This window comes from Crocuta crocuta, unplaced genomic scaffold, assembly GCF_008692635.1.
Source record: "Crocuta crocuta isolate KB4526 unplaced genomic scaffold, BGI_CrCroc_1.0 scaffold209, whole genome shotgun sequence".
Taxonomy (NCBI): Eukaryota; Metazoa; Chordata; class Mammalia; order Carnivora; family Hyaenidae; genus Crocuta; species Crocuta crocuta.
In genome coordinates this window covers 2,183,607-2,204,253 of record NW_027551566.1, presented here as the reverse complement: position 1 = coordinate 2,204,253, position 20,647 = coordinate 2,183,607, and the positions used below count along the sequence as shown (strand labels likewise).

General features: G+C 47.4%; 1 protein-coding gene across 1 annotated transcript in view; it reads right to left on the bottom strand.

The window, feature by feature from the left end:
• Positions 1 to 1,440: 1,440 nt before the first annotated feature.
• The window catches only part of RALGAPA2 (Ral GTPase activating protein catalytic subunit alpha 2), a 340,826-nt gene continuing 321,619 nt past the window's right edge, over positions 1,441 to 20,647 (bottom strand). Inside the window, exon 40 of the mRNA XM_077750219.1 lies at positions 1,441 to 4,865. Within this exon, the coding sequence (XP_077606345.1) occupies positions 4,846 to 4,865 (20 nt within the window). The 3' untranslated portion in view covers positions 1,441 to 4,845. The remainder of the gene's footprint in view (positions 4,866 to 20,647) is intronic.

Sequence of the window (20,647 nt, the reverse complement as noted above, 5' to 3'; positions counted from 1 at the left end):
TGGAACCTCTGGAAGTTGGATTCTTTTTGGAATTCTGCTGAAGGTCTTGCATGATCTGGCCTAAGATTTGATGAGTAGTTTTTGAAAATGTGGTTGTATGATGACTGGAACACCCTCTCCACACCCCTACCTCATCTTTTTGTTATGAATAAGACAATAAACTGCTTTATGAGACTTTTATAACAATATCCTGTGAAATTCAAATGACTGTTTCCAGATCTGAAAAGAATCCATAATTCATCCTGGAGAGAACTGGGGCCATCTACAAAGTGGAATCACTAGGAAAGGCAGGACACTACACTGAGCAGTTCCTCGGGAATCTTTGCTCACCTTCTCTCACTCCAGGGTACACATGCAGAATGGGGAGTAAGGGCTATCCAAAGCATCACAAATGCGGCTCGTCCAAGCAGCTCAATCAAAATCTACCTGCAGGTCGGGATCCTTGAGCGGGTGAGAACTTTAAAAATTAGATGCTGGGGCTCTACCCAGATGTGGTGGATCAGAATCTAGGTGGGGGATGGGAAACATCTTACACAACTTCCTGCATGATTTGAATACATGACAAGGCTCGAACCACTGCTTCTAGGAGCAAAGCTCTAAAACTCTGCATCAAGCTGCATTCCATGAGGTACCGTTTTACCATGAGGTAAAAGCATTTGCTACCAGTCCAAGACTTTAAAGAGCTACATCAATTCAGGATCTTCTTGACTCCTGGGAAGGCACCTGGACCCTTTTTGAGGTCACTGAAATGTCTCGTAAGTAATAGGTACTCAATACCTATTTGTTAAGTGGACCAAAGAATGAATTTTAGACAGTTTGACTGTCCAGGATGTTGAAAGTTCCCTGGCCTCCAGAGCATGGGAGTAGCTCATAAAACTGGTAGAGACCACTGGGTCAGGCCTCAGAATGTGACAGTTGAAGCCCTGAGGGCCATCACCATGGCTTCAGCCATGTCAACAGGAGGCTGGTAATTACATTTTATTTGTCATTTATTCACAAAGACAAACTCTCATAGTTGGCCTCTTGGCTCATAAGAGCTAGGGATTCCTGACTGACCAAGAGGTCAATTTTACATAAATACATTTTTAAACTTCCCTGGATTGGTACTAGCTACCATTTTGGATACATAATTCGGCTTTGGTTTAAAAAACGATGATTTTCTGGGGCGCCTGGGTGGCTTAGTCGGTTGGGCGTCCGACTTTCGCTTAGGTCATGGTCTCGCGGTTCGTGGGTTCGAGCCCCGCGTCGGGCTCTGTGCTGACTGCCAGCTCAGAGCCTGGAGCCTGTTTCAGTCTGTGACTCCCTCTCTCTCTGACCCTCCCCTGCTCATGCTGTCTCTCTCTCTCTCTCCTAGAAATAAATAAAACATTAAAAAAAACACACGATGATTTTGAGGAACTTTGATAAAAAAGCAAGCCATCTTTTGTTAGATGCCAGGATAAACTTTATTTTCCTAGAAACGATAATGAAAACAAAAGAAACATATGGCACATTAAGTGTTGTGTTTCTACTTTATTAAATCATCACAGTAAATCATAATTAAAGACAAAAAGAGTGTAAACTGGAGAGTCGAGTGGTGGTCATCAGTGGAGCTGTGTGCTTTTCCAGATATGGCACACATGTATCTGCAAAGGTGGGTTGTAGGTAGGGGTCTATACCACCTAGGCATAAACCCAGATGTGGGGCATTGGGCAAATTAAATATGAGATAGCAAAATAAAAATCAAATGACATACTATAACTTAATTTACTGTATTTATCATTTTTTCTTATTTACATGTACTAAATGTTGTAGACCTGAAGCCATAAGAAAACATTCACTTCATGTGTATATCATACACAGATACTGAGCATAACTAGAACGATGGTTGTTTCATGGTGAATTTCCCTCCTGATGCGGACATTTTCCCTTAATGGATATAGACATAATGTACTTACATGTAAGACGTCACAGTAAGTTTTAAAGGATCCCTCAAACCTCCAGATGACACAAATGTAACAGGAAGTGAAGTGCAGGTGGCCACACCGGGAGGAAGGTCAGGAAGACGTGATTTGCATTGTCTACGGATCCGCTTGACCTCTTGTTTGTAAGGCTGAGGGTCCGATCAGTCAGCCCCTCTTGTGAAGTCAAGGCTTAAGTCCCCTCCCTCCCTGTGGCTCTTAGCAGCTGCAGGCTTCACGGTATGAAGACACTGTGACAGTCACTTACCCAACCTAGGTTTCCTCACTATGGTCTACTTAAGATTTTACTATTTTTAAAAAGTCATCATTTTTTTTTTAAAGTACAAAAACCTCAGTGAGACTGCGGAACATCAGCTTTGCTTTGGACGGAAATCACTGTACAGAGAAGTGAGGGGACTGGCCTGGCCCTGCCTGGAAGCCAGCAAATCTTATCCATTTTGGGCCGCTTAGGGCCACTTTCACGTACAGATGGCTGACCTGCTAATGTGATGAATCAGCTCTGTGACTCAGGTGGGTTCCCACCGGATGAGTGACCCTCCACAATTTTGCTGAAAGGGATTTATTGCAAAAGCACAATATTTGCTTTTCTAAGTGAAAAAAAAAAAAGAACTTGATCATTTCAATTTTCCACCCCAAATAACAAGAGCAATTCAAATTCACGTGATTGTAAGCAAAGCTGGTTGCTAGATTCCCTGGTCCCCTATTCCAAACCAAGGCTGTTGCTGACAACAGTGGGTTCAGATGAAGCCCCAGCCCCCAGACAGCTGGCTGGAATCTGGGGTCATGGAGATGTTAAAATCAGTAGGGATTATAAGAACTCTAGTTATTTGCTGCCTACAACTGAATTTCCCACTTGCAGGTTAGGAGGACTGATTCCAGGAGGTAAGATGGAAGCCTGGAGCAGAAGTCCACTGGAGTTCAATGTGACTCCCAAGTCTTGACACGTCAACTGAATCCAAGCATTCTGCAACAGGGGGTTTCTAGATCCTGGAAATGAAATGTTCTCCCAGAAACGACTTGCTGTCAGAGCCTAACTGGGACTGTGGAGCCCAGGAACATGTGATGCCCTTCCCTGCAGGAACGAGGTCTGGGCACTTGGTAAATATCCAGTGAAGCAGCTCAGCACAAGTCTTGAGTCTGGGTGATCGGGGACAAGCCATGCCGACCAGAAAGCCCAAATCATTACACAGGTATGGGGGTGGGGCAGGAGTGGGAAAGATAAGAATGGTGGCATTTGCCCACACAACAGAAAATGCCATGACTTCCAGTCACCCTCAATAGTGCCATTAAGCCCAGAGTGAGTGAACCAACTGGACCTGTTTGCAGAACAGCCCCCAGTGACTGAGGCTTACTTCTGTTTTTCTCAGGTTCGGGTGACGTCCAGGCTGCTTCCATCTGTGGGCCTGGAACTCACGCCCTACTTATGGTCTTCTACAAAGCCAAAATGCAAATTCTCTCTAGAATTAGGAAGTCTATCCTTTGAGTAGGAATTTCTCAATCCTTCCTCATTGTCCCAGAAGGAAGTCTGACTCCTGGGCCTGCTTGTTTCTCCTGCAAGGGTTGGGTTCCAGCCAAACCACGCCAATGGCTGATGGAGAGAACTGACTGTTCAGTGAAAATGGCCACTCTGATGGAGAGAGGGGGCTTGGAGGACTCCCCATGAAGGTGACCACAGCCATTGGGGGTAACACAAGTGGACACAAGAGCAGACAGGCAGAGTGTCAAGGGAGGCAGGGAAGCACCCTCATATGGCTGATCTTTCTCTGGGCCTCTGCGGCTGCTGCACCCCTGTTCTGAGTCCCAGGCTTACTCTGGAGACAGGCTGTAGGCCTAGGTGAGAGGCAGAGGGCCAAATAGGTCATCCAAACTGATTTTTCTGTTGCTGACACCCTCAAACCCCCAGCAAGAATGCTGGGCAAATGCAGATGGAAGGTGGGGCTTTTCATTTCTTTTTTTTTTAAACAGGCTCAACGTGCCTTTCTTGGAGCCAAATGTGTAGAAAGCACCCATTGTGCCATGGCCCTCTCTCAGCAGCGGGCAGGTGAGCACAATTGCAGGGCGAAGCTTCTGGAGGCTGATGGACATTGTTGAGGGGAGCCCGTCTCAGTTGAGTGCGTGCATGGGGGCATGCCTGTGTGTCAACGTGGTGCTCTTCTAAGCTGGGCCCAGGAAGCTTCCTGACTGTAAGGAGCTTTCATAGGGACAGGACCCTGTTTCTAGAGTCGTCTGAGGTCCTTCAGGAGGATGGTTGGGAAAACCTCTCCCTGGTTAGTGGGCATCAGGCACCAGGTGGAAAACACTCAGCAACTCAGATAAAACTTCTCCTGTGGGCAAAAACCCTAGGGAAAGCCAATTTCCATGATGATGAAATTTTTGAGTAAACCATAAATCCTAACATAAGAACTAGTGAAATCAATGCTAAGAAAATTCCTCAGTTTGACAGCTATTTTGCTGGCCCTTCTGTGAATCATACTTGGGTTTATAAATGAGAGGAAACAACTCGGGAGTACAGAAACCAGTTGCCCCCACCCCTTCCCTCAATGCCCAGCATCTTCTCCTGCTGTCCCTGCCCGGGAGCAGCCACACTAATGCCCACAAGCATGGGTTTGTCTCTGGCTGTTGGTGATTTTCCCTTTTTCTTCTTTGGAAGCCCAAATTTCATGAGGTTCTAGGGCAAGACGGCACAGCTGAGTGAGGAAGTCCAACCTTCAACATTTCAGTGGGTTCATCTTCAATTTCGGAAGTCTGTTAATGGGAAGATGTGTGGAGAGCACTAACAGAGCAGTGATGGTTTCTGGAGTCTCTGAGTTTGGGGGTCCGGGGTGGGGGAATAGGGAAGTCTCATTCATCTCCTCTTTGTCAAAAGGCGCCATGAGGTAGGCACTCAGGCTAGTGGCCAGGGCCCTGCAAAGAAAGCAGAGAGAGGCCAAGTCATGGCACCCTCGTGAGCACAGATTCAAGAAGGACTTGTGGCACTCAGAACATGTGGAACCATGTCCCCAGAAAGGGGCTCTGATGACCTCCCTGTGTCACCAGTGTAGAGATATTTGGTGAACAATTCGACATGTGAATGTTTTTCCTCCGGGCCTTTGCTCTGGACTTTCCTGCAGCATAAAAAAAGCGAAAAATCTTTTCAGAATCCACTTGGCCTCACTGTTCAATCCACACATAAAGAATGAAGAGAAAAGGCATCTGATTGCAATAAAACAAAGAGGAGCCAATGAAGCAGCAGCATTGCCCAGCGTCAATGAAGAAGCAAGTAAAACATGATGGACAGCTTTGGGGATCCCTGCCCGTGTTATTATTTACACGTATTTACACATTGATATTTCACCTGATGAGTTACAACTCGATTACTCCCCAAAGGTCTGGGGGAGCGGTCAGTACTAGGTTGCTTGCGTGAATGAGTCCAGATGAGCTTAGTGCTATTTACCACTGGAGGGAAAAGGAGTAAACTCAAAGCCTGCAAGTCTGCACCTCTCTTCCCCTCCCCAGGGTGGTTGTGAGCGTGCTCAGAGGAATCCAGGAATGCCTGCTGCAATACCCAGCCACTGTTGCTGCTGGAGCCTGCCCTCCCCTGGGGCAGTTCTGCGAGGGAGAGGATCTTTCATCACCCCTCTTCCCCCCATAAGCTATTTTTAAGTCCTGTTGTATTATACTCCAAGCTTCCGGGCTTCGAACAAACTTCAGAAGCAGGCTTTTTATCGTCCTCCCAGCATGCTCCACTTATAGGGGTTTGGGCTTTGAAATTCTCATTATTATTGGCATTGGAAATTAATTTATATAAGTTGTCTTACTCACAGACATCTTTTCTCATTTTCTGACCTTATCTTATTATTTCTAGCCTCTACAACCAATGCTCAACAAACATGCATGGCTGTGAGAAGACAGCCTTCTCCGGGGTGTTCTCAATGCCAGCACCTTAAGACCCCCACCACTGAGGGGATTTACTGTCTCTCCTCCCTGCTGGTCCCTGTAAGGCTGGGCAGAGAGAGGAAATGTCCCATGGCTTTCTCGTGCTAGTCTCATCTTTAAAAATAGGCTGCTTCTGACAAAGGCAGCCCAGATATACTGCTCTCCATGACAGAGATGGCATCGGTAAAAGGTCTCTCCCCGTCCCCTTGGAGCTGGACATGGGGGTGAACAACCTGATTCAATCCTAGATAATATTCTATTTTGAAATACCTTCACTTCCAATTGTCTAAGATTTCACATTAGTCACCAGGAACCACTCTACCCAGTATTCTAATCAGATCAATTGGGAGAGAGCAAGAAAAACATAAAAAGCAAGTGAATGAAAGAGATAAAATGGTGCTTGAATATATGCTATTAAGTGAAAGAGTGGTTCTGGATTAGAAAGGAAATATTGAACCCCTCTAGCCAGGGAGGGCAAGCTGGGGTCGGGGTGGGGGATGCACGCTGCCTTCCAGTGGCTGGGCAGGACAGCAGGCTGACAGAGGGACGCCAGGCAGGCGGACTTGGAGGAGCCACATAAAGCTCTGTGGCAAAGTGGCCCCCATGCATCTGAAAGCAGTGGCCCCAACCGCTGGGGGCACAGGGAAGGCCTCTCCCCCGCTGCAGCCTGCACGGCAGTGCCCCCTGCATTCCTCCAGTCCCCAACTTCCTCCTGGCACACCCCCAGCCTGTGATGGCTCCTGCCGTGCCCACCGCACCCCATGATTGATGGGGAGGCGGCAGCTGGGGAATGAGCCGGCAGGCCACAAAGGAGATAATTCCACTCGCAAGCTGCCGGCAGCCGCTCCACTCATTTGGCCTCTTCCTCTTGCTGGAAGCCGGGGGTCTGTTCCAAGGACACTTGAGCCCCACTTCACCGTTCTGTGGCAGGAGCAGGAGGGTCCGCATGGATACAGGGTCCCAGCAAATAAAGACTTCTGCAGGACAGGACTGCACACTTCCACTCTGCCCCACTCAGTAAGAGCACCCGGGTCTGTGGGGTGTGTTGCCTCTGGGGACTCAAGCGACTGGGCCCCGTTTGGAACAGTTCTGGGACTGGGCCAAAGCTGTGGCAGAGGGAGAAAGAAAGGGTAGCTGGGCCAGAGGGTCTGGCCTACAGGTGAGGGAGGGTGATGTTTTAGATCAACCCAGAAGTCTTGAGGCTAACATGCTACCTGCATTTTCCCGAGACAGTGACTGGCATCTGTGTCATGCGTTCCACTGTGGCAATATGGTTAATAAATGACAGCTCGTTGGTGTCCTCCAGTATTATTGCTGTTATCATCATCACCATCTGGTCTCCCTTCCACCTGTGAGCCCATGAGTCGGTGCAGCCTACGCCACCCCCAGCCAGCACTGCCACAGGCGGCACGGGGCAGGGCCTGGACCCCAGAGCCAGGGCAGAAAGGAGAGGCCCGCAGAGGTCACACCTGCTGAAGCCAGCCTGCCCTCTGGGTCCTACACTGCAGCCCATCCCCGGTTCCTCACCCTCTGTGCGCCCCCAGCTTTTGTCTGCTCTTCCTCCCCCAGCTGTTCCATTCAGCAGCCCCCCGGACGACCTGCCCTCCCTGCACCGAGGCCTCGGAGGCGCCCATTAAGGCAAGCGGTCAAAGGCCGGCCCAGCACGTGCCAGATCTTATCGGCCCATCTCAAGATTCTGCTCCTCCTGGCTTGGGCAACAAAAAAGGGGGCGGCCCCGGGTCCACTGGCTCCCTGTGGCCCTGCACACAAAAGGGCGGGCGACAAAGACATGTTCCGGGATGGCAGGTGTTGGTGTCGGATTCCGCCCAGAGCGCACTGGCAGAAGAAAGGCAAGGCTGGGTTTCCCCAGGCAGCACAGACATGCAGGGGCAGAGTGTGGGCAGGGCCCCTCGGGAGGGGAGGTGGGGGCAGCAGGAACTTCGGGGGGCATTTGAGTGCAGTGTTAGCCACGGAAAGAGGCTGGGTGGTGAATTTACACCCTCCCTCCCCAAGAGCACAGTGGTTGAGCAAATCCAAAGCGTCAGTCTTACCTTGCTCAATCATGGCAATGAGACCTTTATGTATTTTAATCTGAAGGGAAAGAACATAAAATCAAATGAATACAAGCCCAGCACATCTGTAACCCAACTTGATAATGAACGTGGTGCTAATAAGACATTTATTCCTGTACTGGCTGAGTGTTGTCATAGCTTGGAGATCATTACCAACTGAAAACTCACTAAAAATTCTACTTGGCAGGGCAGAGTCCTAGCTGCCGTCACATTTATAAATGTGAAATGAAAGAGACAGTGGTGTTCCTAGGATGTGTTGTATAGATGCTGTTGGGAGCTCTATAGACAAAGCAGCACTAACCACCGTGTTCCTTTTCCCATTGCCCCATATCTGCTGATGGATTTGGTCTAACATACAGTCAAAGGTAAGAATTTTCAAGATGAGCATCGGGAATTCAGTGGATGACCTGAAAAATGAATTGACAGCCTCTAAGCATGCAAATTTACGTGCCTCTTAGTTTCATGGCATAGGTTTCTGAGTGTACATAGTGTGTGAACTCAGTTCTAGTGTCACTTGTGATTGGACGGTCCCCAGGGAGGAAGCACCCAGCATACTGTATGGATGGTGGCAGGGAAGGGGGTCCCACAGTGGTGAAATTGGACAGTGGGCTCTCTCTCACTCACAGAGCTGAGCTGGAGGATCTCAGTAGTCATGCTGACCCCAAGAGAGGATCCGAGTTTCACCGTACTTTGTGACAGGTCTTGTCGATCCTCTTTTCCCATCCCTCCCACAGGCACCCTATTTCCTTGGGGGGTTTCCCTCAGCAAATCCTCAGCATCGTTCTGCACCAGGCATAGCTCCTCACCCCAACCCCCACAGCAATCCTGAATTCAGTGTCACTTGACCACCATCAAATCTGGACAAAGGACATTCATCAGTGACACAGATCGTTGTCTGCACGGCCACAGTCATAAACTTGGATTGTCTGCTGACCCCGCCTGCCAAGTTTGGCACAGGAATCAGGGCCAGTTTTCTAAGACGGTGGTTCAGAAGGCTGTCAGAAGGACCACTGACATACTCTTAGGTGGGGATCTCCAGAAGAAATGTGTACTTTGAATGATCTATTGAAAATGCCTCCACCACCAGAGAAATTATTTGGGGTTTGGAATTTCAGGATAAATAACTGATTGTGGTTGATCAGTCTTACTTTACTTTCAACCACTGTTACCTGCTCCTTCTCTATACATTGATTGTGCTCTAGGGCACTGGAGACTCTTGTGTGTTGATTGTTGGTAACAGACTAGAACGTTTTCCATGGATCCTCCATAATAAGATTATCTAGATTTCCTGTTTTCTCCCTATGCACTGTGCTGCGGCACCCCATTTCCTCTCATGGAAGATGGCATATGTACACCTCTCAGCAGGTCTGTCTTCCTTGAGTTCGGGAGGCCCAGCTTTTCAGGGCACCATACTACCTACCCTTTCCAGGGTAAGCAAATGGGGCCTCTTCAGGAAGGGGCTCCTTGGTCTCCCTCCCCTGCAGCCCTTCCGCCCTGGTTATGCTGGGCGTACCAAGAAAACAGATGGCGCAGCTAACAATGGAAGACTTGTTTGTAATTGCTGATGAGGACTGGTTTGCTCCTCTCCCCAGTGTGTCCCCAGATGCAGCCTGGTGTAGTGTGCTGGACCAAACAGAATGTCTCAGTAACTGCCAGCCCACGGATGAGTTAAGGAGATGCAAAGACAGAGACAGTTGGGGGCTACTTTAATTATTCCGTGGGGCTCAAATGTCACTTGCCCTTGACATACAGGCAGTGCTACCAAAGGGTGGGGGCCCACACATGGAACACAGGAATAGGCTGTCAGCTTCCTGATACCTCCCTGGGGGTGAGTGCGAGGTACCAACTAGCCTGGGCAGTGTTGGAAGGCACCAGAAGAGAGCACAGTGTTTGGGGATGAGGACAGGAGGCATGTGATGCTTAGTGGTATTGGACAGAGACACAGAGCATGATTATTTCATCTTTTCATCAGTTGAGCACCTAAGATGTGCCAGGTTCTGTTTCAGTCTCTTGGTTATAGCTGTGAACAAAGCAGATGAAGCTCCTGCCAGTAGGGGGCTTTGGTGGAGGAATTATGGCCTGCATTCTAAATGGGGAGCAAAAATATATTTTTTATATGAAGAAAGCCCAGATACTGGTATGGTAAATAAACAGATATACACTATTTGTGGAGTGTTTCGGAGGGGAGGAGACAAGTTAGGAAATCCAAAGGTCTCCATGGTGGGGTCATAGTGAAAAAGACATTGAGCCACACTGGGTGATAGGGTTAAAATGTGCATTAAATTCAAAGTTTTCTTACATGTGTGGGGACTCTGGAGTAGCATTTGGACATCTAAGAACAGCAGGGTGGGACCCCTCTGGAGAGAGCCCTCCACACATCTGCCTGACACCAAGGGCTAAACTGCAGCCATTCAGTAGCTCAGACACAGAGCCAGAGCTCAGAGAACCCAGAAGTCACTTTTAGAGAAAAATGTCTTACTTCTTGGGCCTTGTGTGGCTTCTTGGATACTCTGGATATCAACAAGGATTTCATAAAACACAGGACACAATAGTCTTGATTGGAGATCTGCTGTGTTCCACACAGCTCTGCCTAGTGGAGGCTTTTCAAGAACTGGTGGGGCTTTTTGTGGCCTGTGTTCTCTGGCGGGACTCGCTGGGATAGCCAAAAAGCAAGGATTTGAATGGAGCTTCTTATCTCTGAGGAAAGGCTGTCATCCGGGACTGCCACCTGGGATAACACTGGGCAGGGTCAGACAAGAAAAGTGGCTGCTTCTCCCTGGGTCCTTGTTACTGAACAGTCAGTGTGGAAAATGATTAACTGGTTCAAGATAATTAGGGAAGGGAATGATTTTGAGAGCTGGCATGGCTGAGGGAGAGAAACAGCAGACCACGGTTCCAGCTTTAGGCGAGTGCTAAATATCCTCCCAGCAGGAAGGCGGACAGAGCCGGAGATCAGAGAGCAGTCTGTGCTATTCAGACCCCTTGGAATGGCTCTGAGGAAGGGAACAGGTGCAGTCGTGGATGGGGTAAGCCTACATGCTCAACTCAACACTGGCAACTCAAGACCAGTGGGAATTAGCCAGCCTAATTAACATTTCCAAATGGCTCACGGATGGCTTCCAGTATTTCCAACCTAGCAGCAATGGCTGTGTACTGGCCCTGGCCCTGACGCTGGGCTTCCTCTTTTTGGTTGTTGGTCTTGCCATCAACTTTGGTTCTGAATCAGAAAGCTGGGACAGCTGGACCAAAAGGAAGGCAGGCGGAGAGAATGTGTGGATTTTGTGCCTACATGAGCATACGCACCAGTGTGGGGGCTAAGCAAGCTGGTGGAAGGCTCAGGAGGGTTTCCGGCATTCTTCTCTTCCCCTTCCACAACTCTTATGTACTTATATGGATCTATGGCTGAATTTAACTAACTTGTAAATTGAAGATTAATATCTTGGTTTGAACTTTTCCTGTCAGGGCCTCACAGAGACAGTGGTCTCTAGACCCTCTTGTTATCTCACAGAACATGAATATTAAGATCTCAGTTACATCTTAGCTGTGGCAGGGATGTTCATCTTACCAGACTGAATTCACATCTCAAAATAGCAAAACAGTTCAGGAATGCTGACAGCAGCAATATTCCTAATAGCCAAAAAGCAGAAAAAGCCCAAATGTCCACCAACTGATGAATGGACAACCAAACATGGCCTACCATTATAATGGAATACATATTTGGCAATAAGAAGAAGAGAAATACTGACATAGGCGACAACGTGAATGAACCCGAGAACATGCTGAATGAAAGAAGACAGTCACCAAAGACCACATACTGTATGATTCCATTTACACAAAATGTCCAGAATAGGCAGATCCACAGAGACAGAAAGTAGATGAATGGTTGCCATGGACTGGAGGTAGGGTAGGGGGAGTGGGGGCTGACCACCAATGGGTATATGGACTTTTTTGCCTGTTTTAGGATGAGTTAAAAAGTTCTTAGATTGTAGTGATGGTTGCACAACCTTGCGAATGTACTAAAAACATCAAATTATATACATTATTATTAAAAAAACTTTTTTTAAGGTTTACTTATTTTTGAGAGAGTGAGACAGAGCACAGCAGGGGAGGGGCAGAGAGAGAGGGAGACACAGAATCCAAAGCAGGCTCCAGGCTGTGAGCTGTCAGCACAGAGCCCTATGTGGGGCTCGAACCCACAGACCGTGAATACATGACCTGAGCTGTAGCTGGATGTTAACTGACTGAGCCACCCAGGCCCTTGAGACTATTTTTCTAAGAAAAAAACAATGCCAAGGAAACTTACCCTCATATCCTAGCTCTTCTGGATCACTACAAGTCATTTTATGTCTCTTCAAACAATATTCTGTGTATGAGGGATGATTATCTCCCATGATTCTTCACACCAGCCCACAGGTTCCTGACCACTGGATTCTAACATGAGACTGGGTCAGGGGAGTCTTACACAGGTCTTGACCTGACTGCAGGTCAAAGTTCTGCCCATCTCCTCTTCACCTTCTTCCTCCCACCATGCAGACTACAAAGAGGTGGGTGTCACCTTGCTCTTCTCATCTATATAGTCCCAGTGAGGGGCTGCGCTCTGTGGCACTAGGGGCAGGAGAGGGGTAGGCTCCTCTAGCGGCCCCCTGGGGAATGTTCAGGGGGAACATTTCTTGGATTAGTGCAACATTCATTTATTAGTCAACATGTCTTTGATTCCTGCTGTGTGGTAGGTGATGGGAATATGTGGGGAATGAAATATTATCCAACTAGTCTCCCTCCTGACCCTCCCCTAGAATATCCTCCCCATAGGAGTCAGAGTGATGTTTTAAATCAAGAATCATTTCATGTCACCCTACTGCTTAACACCCTCCAGGAGCTGCCCAGCTCACTAGAGTATTGCAGAAGTCTTTCCCTAGGCCTGTGAGACTGTTCTGACCTTCCTCCTCCTCCTCACCCCCTTGCTTGTTTTCCCCTAACCATGATGGGCCCCTCACTGTTCCTCAAACATTCCAGGAAATGCCTGCCTCAGGGCCTTTGCACTTGCTGTTCCCTCTGCATGGAATGCTCTCTCCCCAGAGTCTAAATAGCTTGCTCCCTTACCTCCTTCAAGCCTCTCCTCAAATGCTTTCTTAGTGAGACCTTTGCCAAGCCCTGTTTCGAAGAGCATATCACCGCAGTGATGCTTCTCAGTAGGACTCCTGGTCCTCCTTCCCTGCTGCCTTTTATTTCTTGGTACCCCTCAGCTTCTGAGAGGCCAGCGTCTTTCTCACCCACCTAAAAGATAAGCTTCAGGGCACCTGCATGGCTCAGTTGGTTAAGCGTCTGAGTCATGGTTTCAGCTCAGAACATGATCTCATGGTTCTTGAGTTCAAGCCCTACACTGGGCTCTGCCCTGGCAGCCAGCAGAGCACCTTCTCTCTCTCCCTCTCTCTCAAAATAAATAAATGAACATGAAAAAAAAGATAATTCTCATGGAAGGTGGGGCTGCTGTTTTGCCCATTTATGTACCTTCCATATTAGTGCGCAGTAAATATTTATGGAATGAATGCATGAAGCCCTAACCCTCATGGGGCTTAATGTGATGATCCAAGAAGTGAAGCCACAGTTCCCATTCACCTACGCTCTACCAAAGGTCGGTCCCCAGGACCTGAGTTGGACTGAGCTTTAATATCTAAATATGGCCTCTAGCAAGTCACCAGCTTTGGGGAATTGGAATAAAGGACAGAGTCAGCCTAGTGGCCTGCAGAATCCCATTTCTGGCTTCTTCTGTGGTCATTCCTTCCCTCTGGGACTCTCACCCTGATGTTCTTGGGCTAGTTCATATCCCCTGGTCAGGAGGGCCTGGACTCGGAAAGCCGCTCGCCCAGATGTTACTGAGGGCTCTGCTGTAACAGTCAGGCTGTTTCTCTAGCTGCTTCTCTGAGCCCTGGGGACAGTGCTAGGGAGCAGGGTTTCCCTAACTACCACGCATAGGCTCTGGGACATGAGAGACACAGGGTCGGCCAAAACATACTTCAGCAGCCACGGCAAGGGAAACTGCGCTCCTTGGCTTTGCCTGAGATCAGGGTGGGGGGGTAGGACCCTGACACACGAGTCCTGGAGGACCCACAGTGGCGGTCCTCACTCAGGCAATCTCAAGATCAGCCGACCCTGCTTGAGAGAAGAGACAGGTGGGTGACCGGGTAGGCTGGGGACCCTGCCACAGGTAAGGGCTGAGCACAGCGGGCAGAGGCAACAGAGGCCTGGTGTGGGGACACAGGCAGGTGGAATGTGTCTATGCATCTGGGGTTTTATGGTCTCATATTCCTGAAGCAGTCAAAACACAGGGTTCTGCCTGTTCTTTCTCTCTGTACACTCTACAGAGATGCTTTTAGGTTTCGTATGTGCTGAGAAATGAACTTGGCCAGTCAATGCTGTAAAAACGTTATGGTGGGGTGTTTTTTGTTTTGTTTTTTGCCTTTTGTTTTTTGCAAAGTTGACTGGCATGTTTCCCATTTTTAAAAGGGATTTTCCCCCCAGCCTTTTGAGGGCCTTTGTAGGTTAACTGGAGAAAAGGAACCAGCTTTTCTCTTTATTATGCTATAAAGAGGTTTACTTCCTAGTTATCAGCATATATACTTCTGGAAAAGTATATATACTTTTCCATATATAAAGTATATATGGAGAATATAATATTCTATTTTCTGTCAGCAGACTTAAATGCTAACAAGAGAGCTTCCATTTGGCCTCTACTTTGGTTTGATTGTTGCTAGCTAGAAACTTAAGCAAAGGCATGGAATCTTCCGGGAGCCCACCATAACAGCTATGGTTTGCATGTGCTCCACCCTGTGGAACCAGGAGAACACGAGGGTCACAGCCTCAGTTCACACCCCAATGTGAACATGGGGTGTCAGAAGCTCCAGGTTCTTCTGAAACAAATCCTCAATGTTATTTCAAATGAGCTTTAATTAAGAGTCATTTTCAAAAACTGCCTCTGAGAAAAATTCTCGTACCTGTCGGCCATCTCTTGGCAACTGTGAAAGTGTCACGGGAACCATAATTAACAGTTAGGCAGGGAGGAAGATGCCACTTGCATTTAAAACCCTGTGAGGACTGTGAAATCAGAACTAAAGTCAAGACAGCATTTCACAGAAAAAGCAGCATCTTCAAGTTCTTCCAAAGGAACAATTTAAATGTGATGGCAATATTTTAGAATGAATACTCTTGGGTCCCTTGTTTTTCTGGGAATCTGTGAACACCCCCCAACCTTGGCATCAGCCCCAGGGCTGGGGTGGGAGGTCCCCACACTGACTCTGAAAGGAGTCATTTCTTCCTCTTTGTTCTTCCCATGTTGACTCTCCCTCCTTTTACTCTTCTTGTTGGTGGCCTTCCAGTTCTCAGACATCTCAATTCTTAGCCAATGTGGGAAAGTTAAAAATTGACTGGGGGTGCCTGGTTCAGTAGATTAAGCATCTGACTTCAGTGCAGATCTCACAGGTTTGTGGGTTTGAGCCCCATATTGGGCTTTCTGCTGCCAACACAGAGCCTGCTTCCGATCCTCTCCCTCTCTCTGCCCCTCGCTCACTCATGCACTCTCCCCCTCCCCTCACTCTCTCTCTCAAAAATAAATAAACATTCAATTTTTTAAATGACTGGTGAGGGACTGAGTAGTGTATCTAATACATATTAGGTAAGTTTCTTTCTCTTCCAGGCTCACAAGGTAGATGGCACAGCCCACTTCAGGAAAATCTCAACCCAACTGACCTGCACCATTAGCTCACTGTATCTCTTCCTCTCTCTCTCTCTTTCACTATACCTTTTTGATATGTGGTTATAGTTCAGAAGTAGCCATCTTTTAGTGGTTCATGAATATCTGCTCTTCCCTAACAAGATTGCAAACTCCAGAAGGGTAGGAAAGACATCAAAAAGGAAGCTTCCGGTATCTGCTCTTCCCTAACAAGATTGCAAACTCCAGAAGGGTAGGAAAGACATCAAAAAGGAAGCTTCCGGAGCCTTACAAAGGCTTCCCTTAAGCTTCCCTAAGCACAATCCTGGGGGGTGGGAGGCGGGCCGAGGGTCAAGGCCAATTTAGAGATGGCAACATTTGACAGGTAGCACCGTTGTTGTCTATTAGATCAAATGGAGCAAATGTTTGTCTCATCTCTTTCTTCCCTGTCTCAGAGCTGACACTGAAGACAACAAAAGCATTTTAAGAGAAAAAAGAGATGAATAAGCATGAAGCAAAATCTGGTGCTAGACAGGACAATCAAAAATTCTCTTTAAAATCTAAAATACCATCTATGAAAGTATGCTGAATCATGTTTCAGTTATTCAAACTGCAATATCTGGTCTGTGGAGTGCCCAGGCCCTGGCTTCCCCTGTCTTTTTCACACCAGGTTTTGGCCATATTGCTTATCACTGGCCCACTTTCACTAGGAGACCAGGGAGGGAGAGTAACATTGAACAATTACAGGAGTCAGGAGTCTGCTCTGCATCTGTCTGCCCTGCACCTGGCGGAGGTGTCCAGTCCACAGACACGTGCCGGCCACTTCAGGCAACAGCCTGAATCTTTCTGTCCACATTTCTATTTTATTCCTGTTGCATACGTTTTAAGAAAGAAATTACATGTGTCATTTTCTAAAGAATTTACTGCCCATTATAGATAGGGCACATGTGTGCATGTGCACGTGAGTGTGCACATACACACACACACATGACTTACACAGGCTAAGAAAAACCAACATAGGAGTAATGACAAGTTAAATGGCACATTAAAATGAGGACCCAAGCATTACAAAGATGAGTAGACAGTGGTTCTCAGGCCTGCCTGCATAATAAAATGCCCTTAGGAATTAAAAAAAATTAATGTTTATTTTTGAGAGAGAGAGATAGAGGGTGAAAAGGGAGGGGCAGAGAGAGAGGGAAACACAATCTGAAGCAGGCTCCAGGCTCTGAGCTGTCAGCACAGAGACCGATGCAGGGCTTGAACCCACAAACTGTGAGACCTTGACCTGAGCTGAGGTTGGAAGCTCAACTGACAGCCACCAGGCGCTCTGCCCTCAGGATTTTTTAAAAGAAAATCCTCATGCTCAGGCCACACCTCAGACCAATATACGCACATCTCTGGAGGAGGGACACAGCATCAGAATCCATAGAGATTCGCAGGTGAACTGCAAGCTAGGGCCAGGATTACTGGGTTTGGGTGATGGGATTATGGGCGGTTTAAAAAAATCCAATGGATGCTTTATCATCTTTGCAAGAAGAATACATTTTAGGTTTTAAAAAATATGTCACATGGAAGTGGGTCAGAACTGAGCTGGTTATGTGGAAAGGAAGATTCGGGCTGGCTCTGGGAGGGACTGCTGGGATGGAAACACCACGTGGGACAGTTAACTCTTTGCAGGCCATGCGGCAACACCGGGTTGGCTACAGCGAAACGTGCTGAGGGTGCTGAGTGGGGGTGGCTGGAGTTCTTGAATAGACTAAGAGAACTTGTCTTTAAGGGAAACTTCTGGATGACTCTACTGGAGTTCTAAGCTTTCTTCCAGATCTTGAACTAACATTAATAAAAAGCCAGCAGCCATGACTCTGATTTATGGAGCCATCCCCACAGGGTGGGTGCTGGGATGGCATTTCCACTGTTGTGGTCCCTGGCCTGCACTCCCCTTCCAGCAGACAGGTCAATGGGTAAGCAGCGGTGTATTCCAGGATAAGAAAGGAAGAATTGGGAGGCACGTGTTCCAAGAGGAAGACAGAAGGAAGATGGGATGGAAGAGGAAGAGGGTTGTATAAGATGGAGTGAGGAAAAACATGGACAGACAGGGCGGGTGAGTATGATAATCCAGTAAGCACCTGCTGAGGGTTCTCTATGTGCCAGGCACTGTACTCATCTCCTTACACATATTCCTTTGCTGAATCCTTATGAATACCCTTTAAGGAAGGTTCTCATTAGACCCATTTTACAGAATCAGACTAAGCTGTAGAGCAACAGGTAACTCGGCTGTGGAACACAGAAGACAGTGGCCCTCTCAGGGGAATCCATCCTCCCTGCAACGAGCTTCCAAGGAAGGTGGGGAGGCGGGTGCCAGGTAGAAGGTTCTGGCCCACGTTGAGCAAGGAGGACAGGAAGTCAGTGGAGTTGGAATGATTAGGGTGGCTGTATGCAAAGAAGAGCAAAAGAAGGCAAGCCTGGGCTGTATTAAGTATTGAGGGAGAAAAATCCATAAAACCTGGCAATGGGGTATGAGGGGTAAAAGGTTTGCTGATGGGTACTGCCATCTGCCTTTCTTTCAGGGTGCAGCAGCAGTGTGTGGGTGCATGGGCTCTGGGCCTGGGTCCTGACTCTGTTCCTCCCACACTCAGAATAGCAGATGCCCCTCCACATGTTGGGATGGCCTGCCTGAGCCCTTGGACGTGTGGGAGCCTCTATTGCATGTTTGCTCACTCCATGAAGTAGAAGTATATTCTGGGCTTCAGTTCTCTCCTCTGTTGGATACAGTTCTCCCTTCTGTTGGTTAGAAGTGGGAATGAGAGGGCTTCTTAAAGGACTCTGCAGCCACAACTACAAGGCTGCCTCATAAACTGTCACAATTATGCGGGTGTGCTGGCCAGTGAAGTGATACATTGTCATCAGAACAAGCATAATGTGAGTTTCTGTGGTTTATGTTTCCAGCACTATCACTTCCCTGAATTTCAGTCTTGTCTCCTGAAGACTTTCTGAAGAGCAATGAGGAAGGTACAGCTTTCCTAAAGAGGCTCTTTTCAAAAAACATTAAGATAGTATTTGCTTCTCTCCTCTCAGAGAGGAGACATGGGTTTTGCAGACTGACAAACTCTTATAACTGGCTGGTTAGGAATTCTGTGACCAATGTAACTGACAGCCAGCATTTGGTGACAGCTTACCAAGCAGAAGACTTGGTAAGTCTTGGATGATATCACTGACACTGGACTCCACTTTGGGAAGAAAAGAGAGCATGGAATGAGGGGTGAGGGCCCCACTGCTACTGTGGCCCATGGCCTTTTGGTTGTCCCTTCATGGCTTGGTCTTCAGGTGACTCAAAATTGGTGTGATAGGGTTAGGCTTGATATCCCCTGAAGCTTCCTCTAGTTCCATGTTCTACAATGTTCTTTGCTGGTTTCAGCAAATTTATTAGGTAGGTGAACACATAAGAAATGTTATCAATCGAAATCTTATGAAGAACACTTTTACATGGAGGGAGGAACTGAGGAAGGAGAGGAGAGAGGGGTGTGGGGGAGGGAGGGAGGGAGGAAGGGAGAGAGAGAGAGAGACTGAATTGGTAACATGACCACCCTCAATGAATGGGGAAAATCTGTCATCTTTGTTGGGGGGTAACAGTTAGAGTCTACCTTGTGCAGTTTCTGGGGACCAACCTAATTGCTAACTGCCAGAGAACTGGTTACATTGGGATCTGCGTGCAGAATGGCAAGCCTGCAATATCTTGGCATATGTAACCACTGTGTATGGTTTGGGAGTCCAGTCGGCAAACTCCTCTAGGCAAAGGCTGATGAGTTACAAAAGTAGTCTGTGTAGCATCTACTTGCCAGCTTCACTTTGGGACTGATATACCTGCAGTCTTATGAGGGTCGCCAGAATGACCCAGTGACACCAGGCAGTCTTCTGATAGGTTCTATCAACTTAATTTGATTTTGTTGTAGAAGAAAATTACAAAAGTCTTTTTTTATTAGGTAGGTGAGCATAATAATCCTTTCCAAGAGGGCACATGTGCACTTCCTGAGCATGACGGGTGAAAGCTTACGGTTTTGCGCAATAGGCATGGTGGCAGCAACCTCCTAAGACCGTCTCAGACTAATCTGGGTTAAGCTCCAAATATGACCTATATTAAAAGTGACAGAATCTGGTGGAGCTGAATGAGTAGTTTCCTCCCACTTGCTCTAAATTCTGGAACATTTACCACCTAACCTGTCATAAAGGTGGAAGTATGTCTGATCATATCTTGGAGGAATCAAATGTGTTTATGTAGGGCTCACAAATAAACAAAGATTTGTGCTCCCTCTGCTGGCTCCCTGCAGGAATATTAAGGTAGAAAGGAACCAAAAACAGTGTTGGCATCTTCAGTAAACACTGTTGATTTGTGTATACTGAGAACAACTTATTTAACTTAGGTTTTGGACATTTCTTTGAAAAACTCAATCATTATCAGGTTCCAACCAAGGCACTTAGAAATTCTTAAAATCAGATATTTAATCAGACATACCTGTAGTCTTCCACTACCAAATTGCTAGCTGTGACTGTACTAGTGATTTGGGGATTCATTTATCAACAGACACAAGTGGATTCCTCTAAGGTTTTAAGATCTAGACACAACCTTTAAAGCAGTTCTTGGAAAAAACAACATCTTAGATCCAAGCTAAAGTTTCTTTTTTTTCTTTCCACTTCTTGTTTATAAGACCGGCTTCCAAAAGGTAAAGATTTATACTATTTATATCCTTTCCGATAATGTCAAACATTAGACTTGATTTTCCAAATCATTAGCATGCAGAAGAATGACCTCATGGTGAACAGATGCACTTGGCTGTGAGCTGCAGTGATTACATCAGTCCCGCCCAGCAGTCGAGGGTGCCCATTCCAGTTAACCCTTTGAAGTCCTCTCTGCAGGCCCCCCCTTCCATAGAAACATGCATGAAAACACAAGTTGAGTCCCTCACCCCAATATGTGTATGTGTGTGTGTGAAATGTGT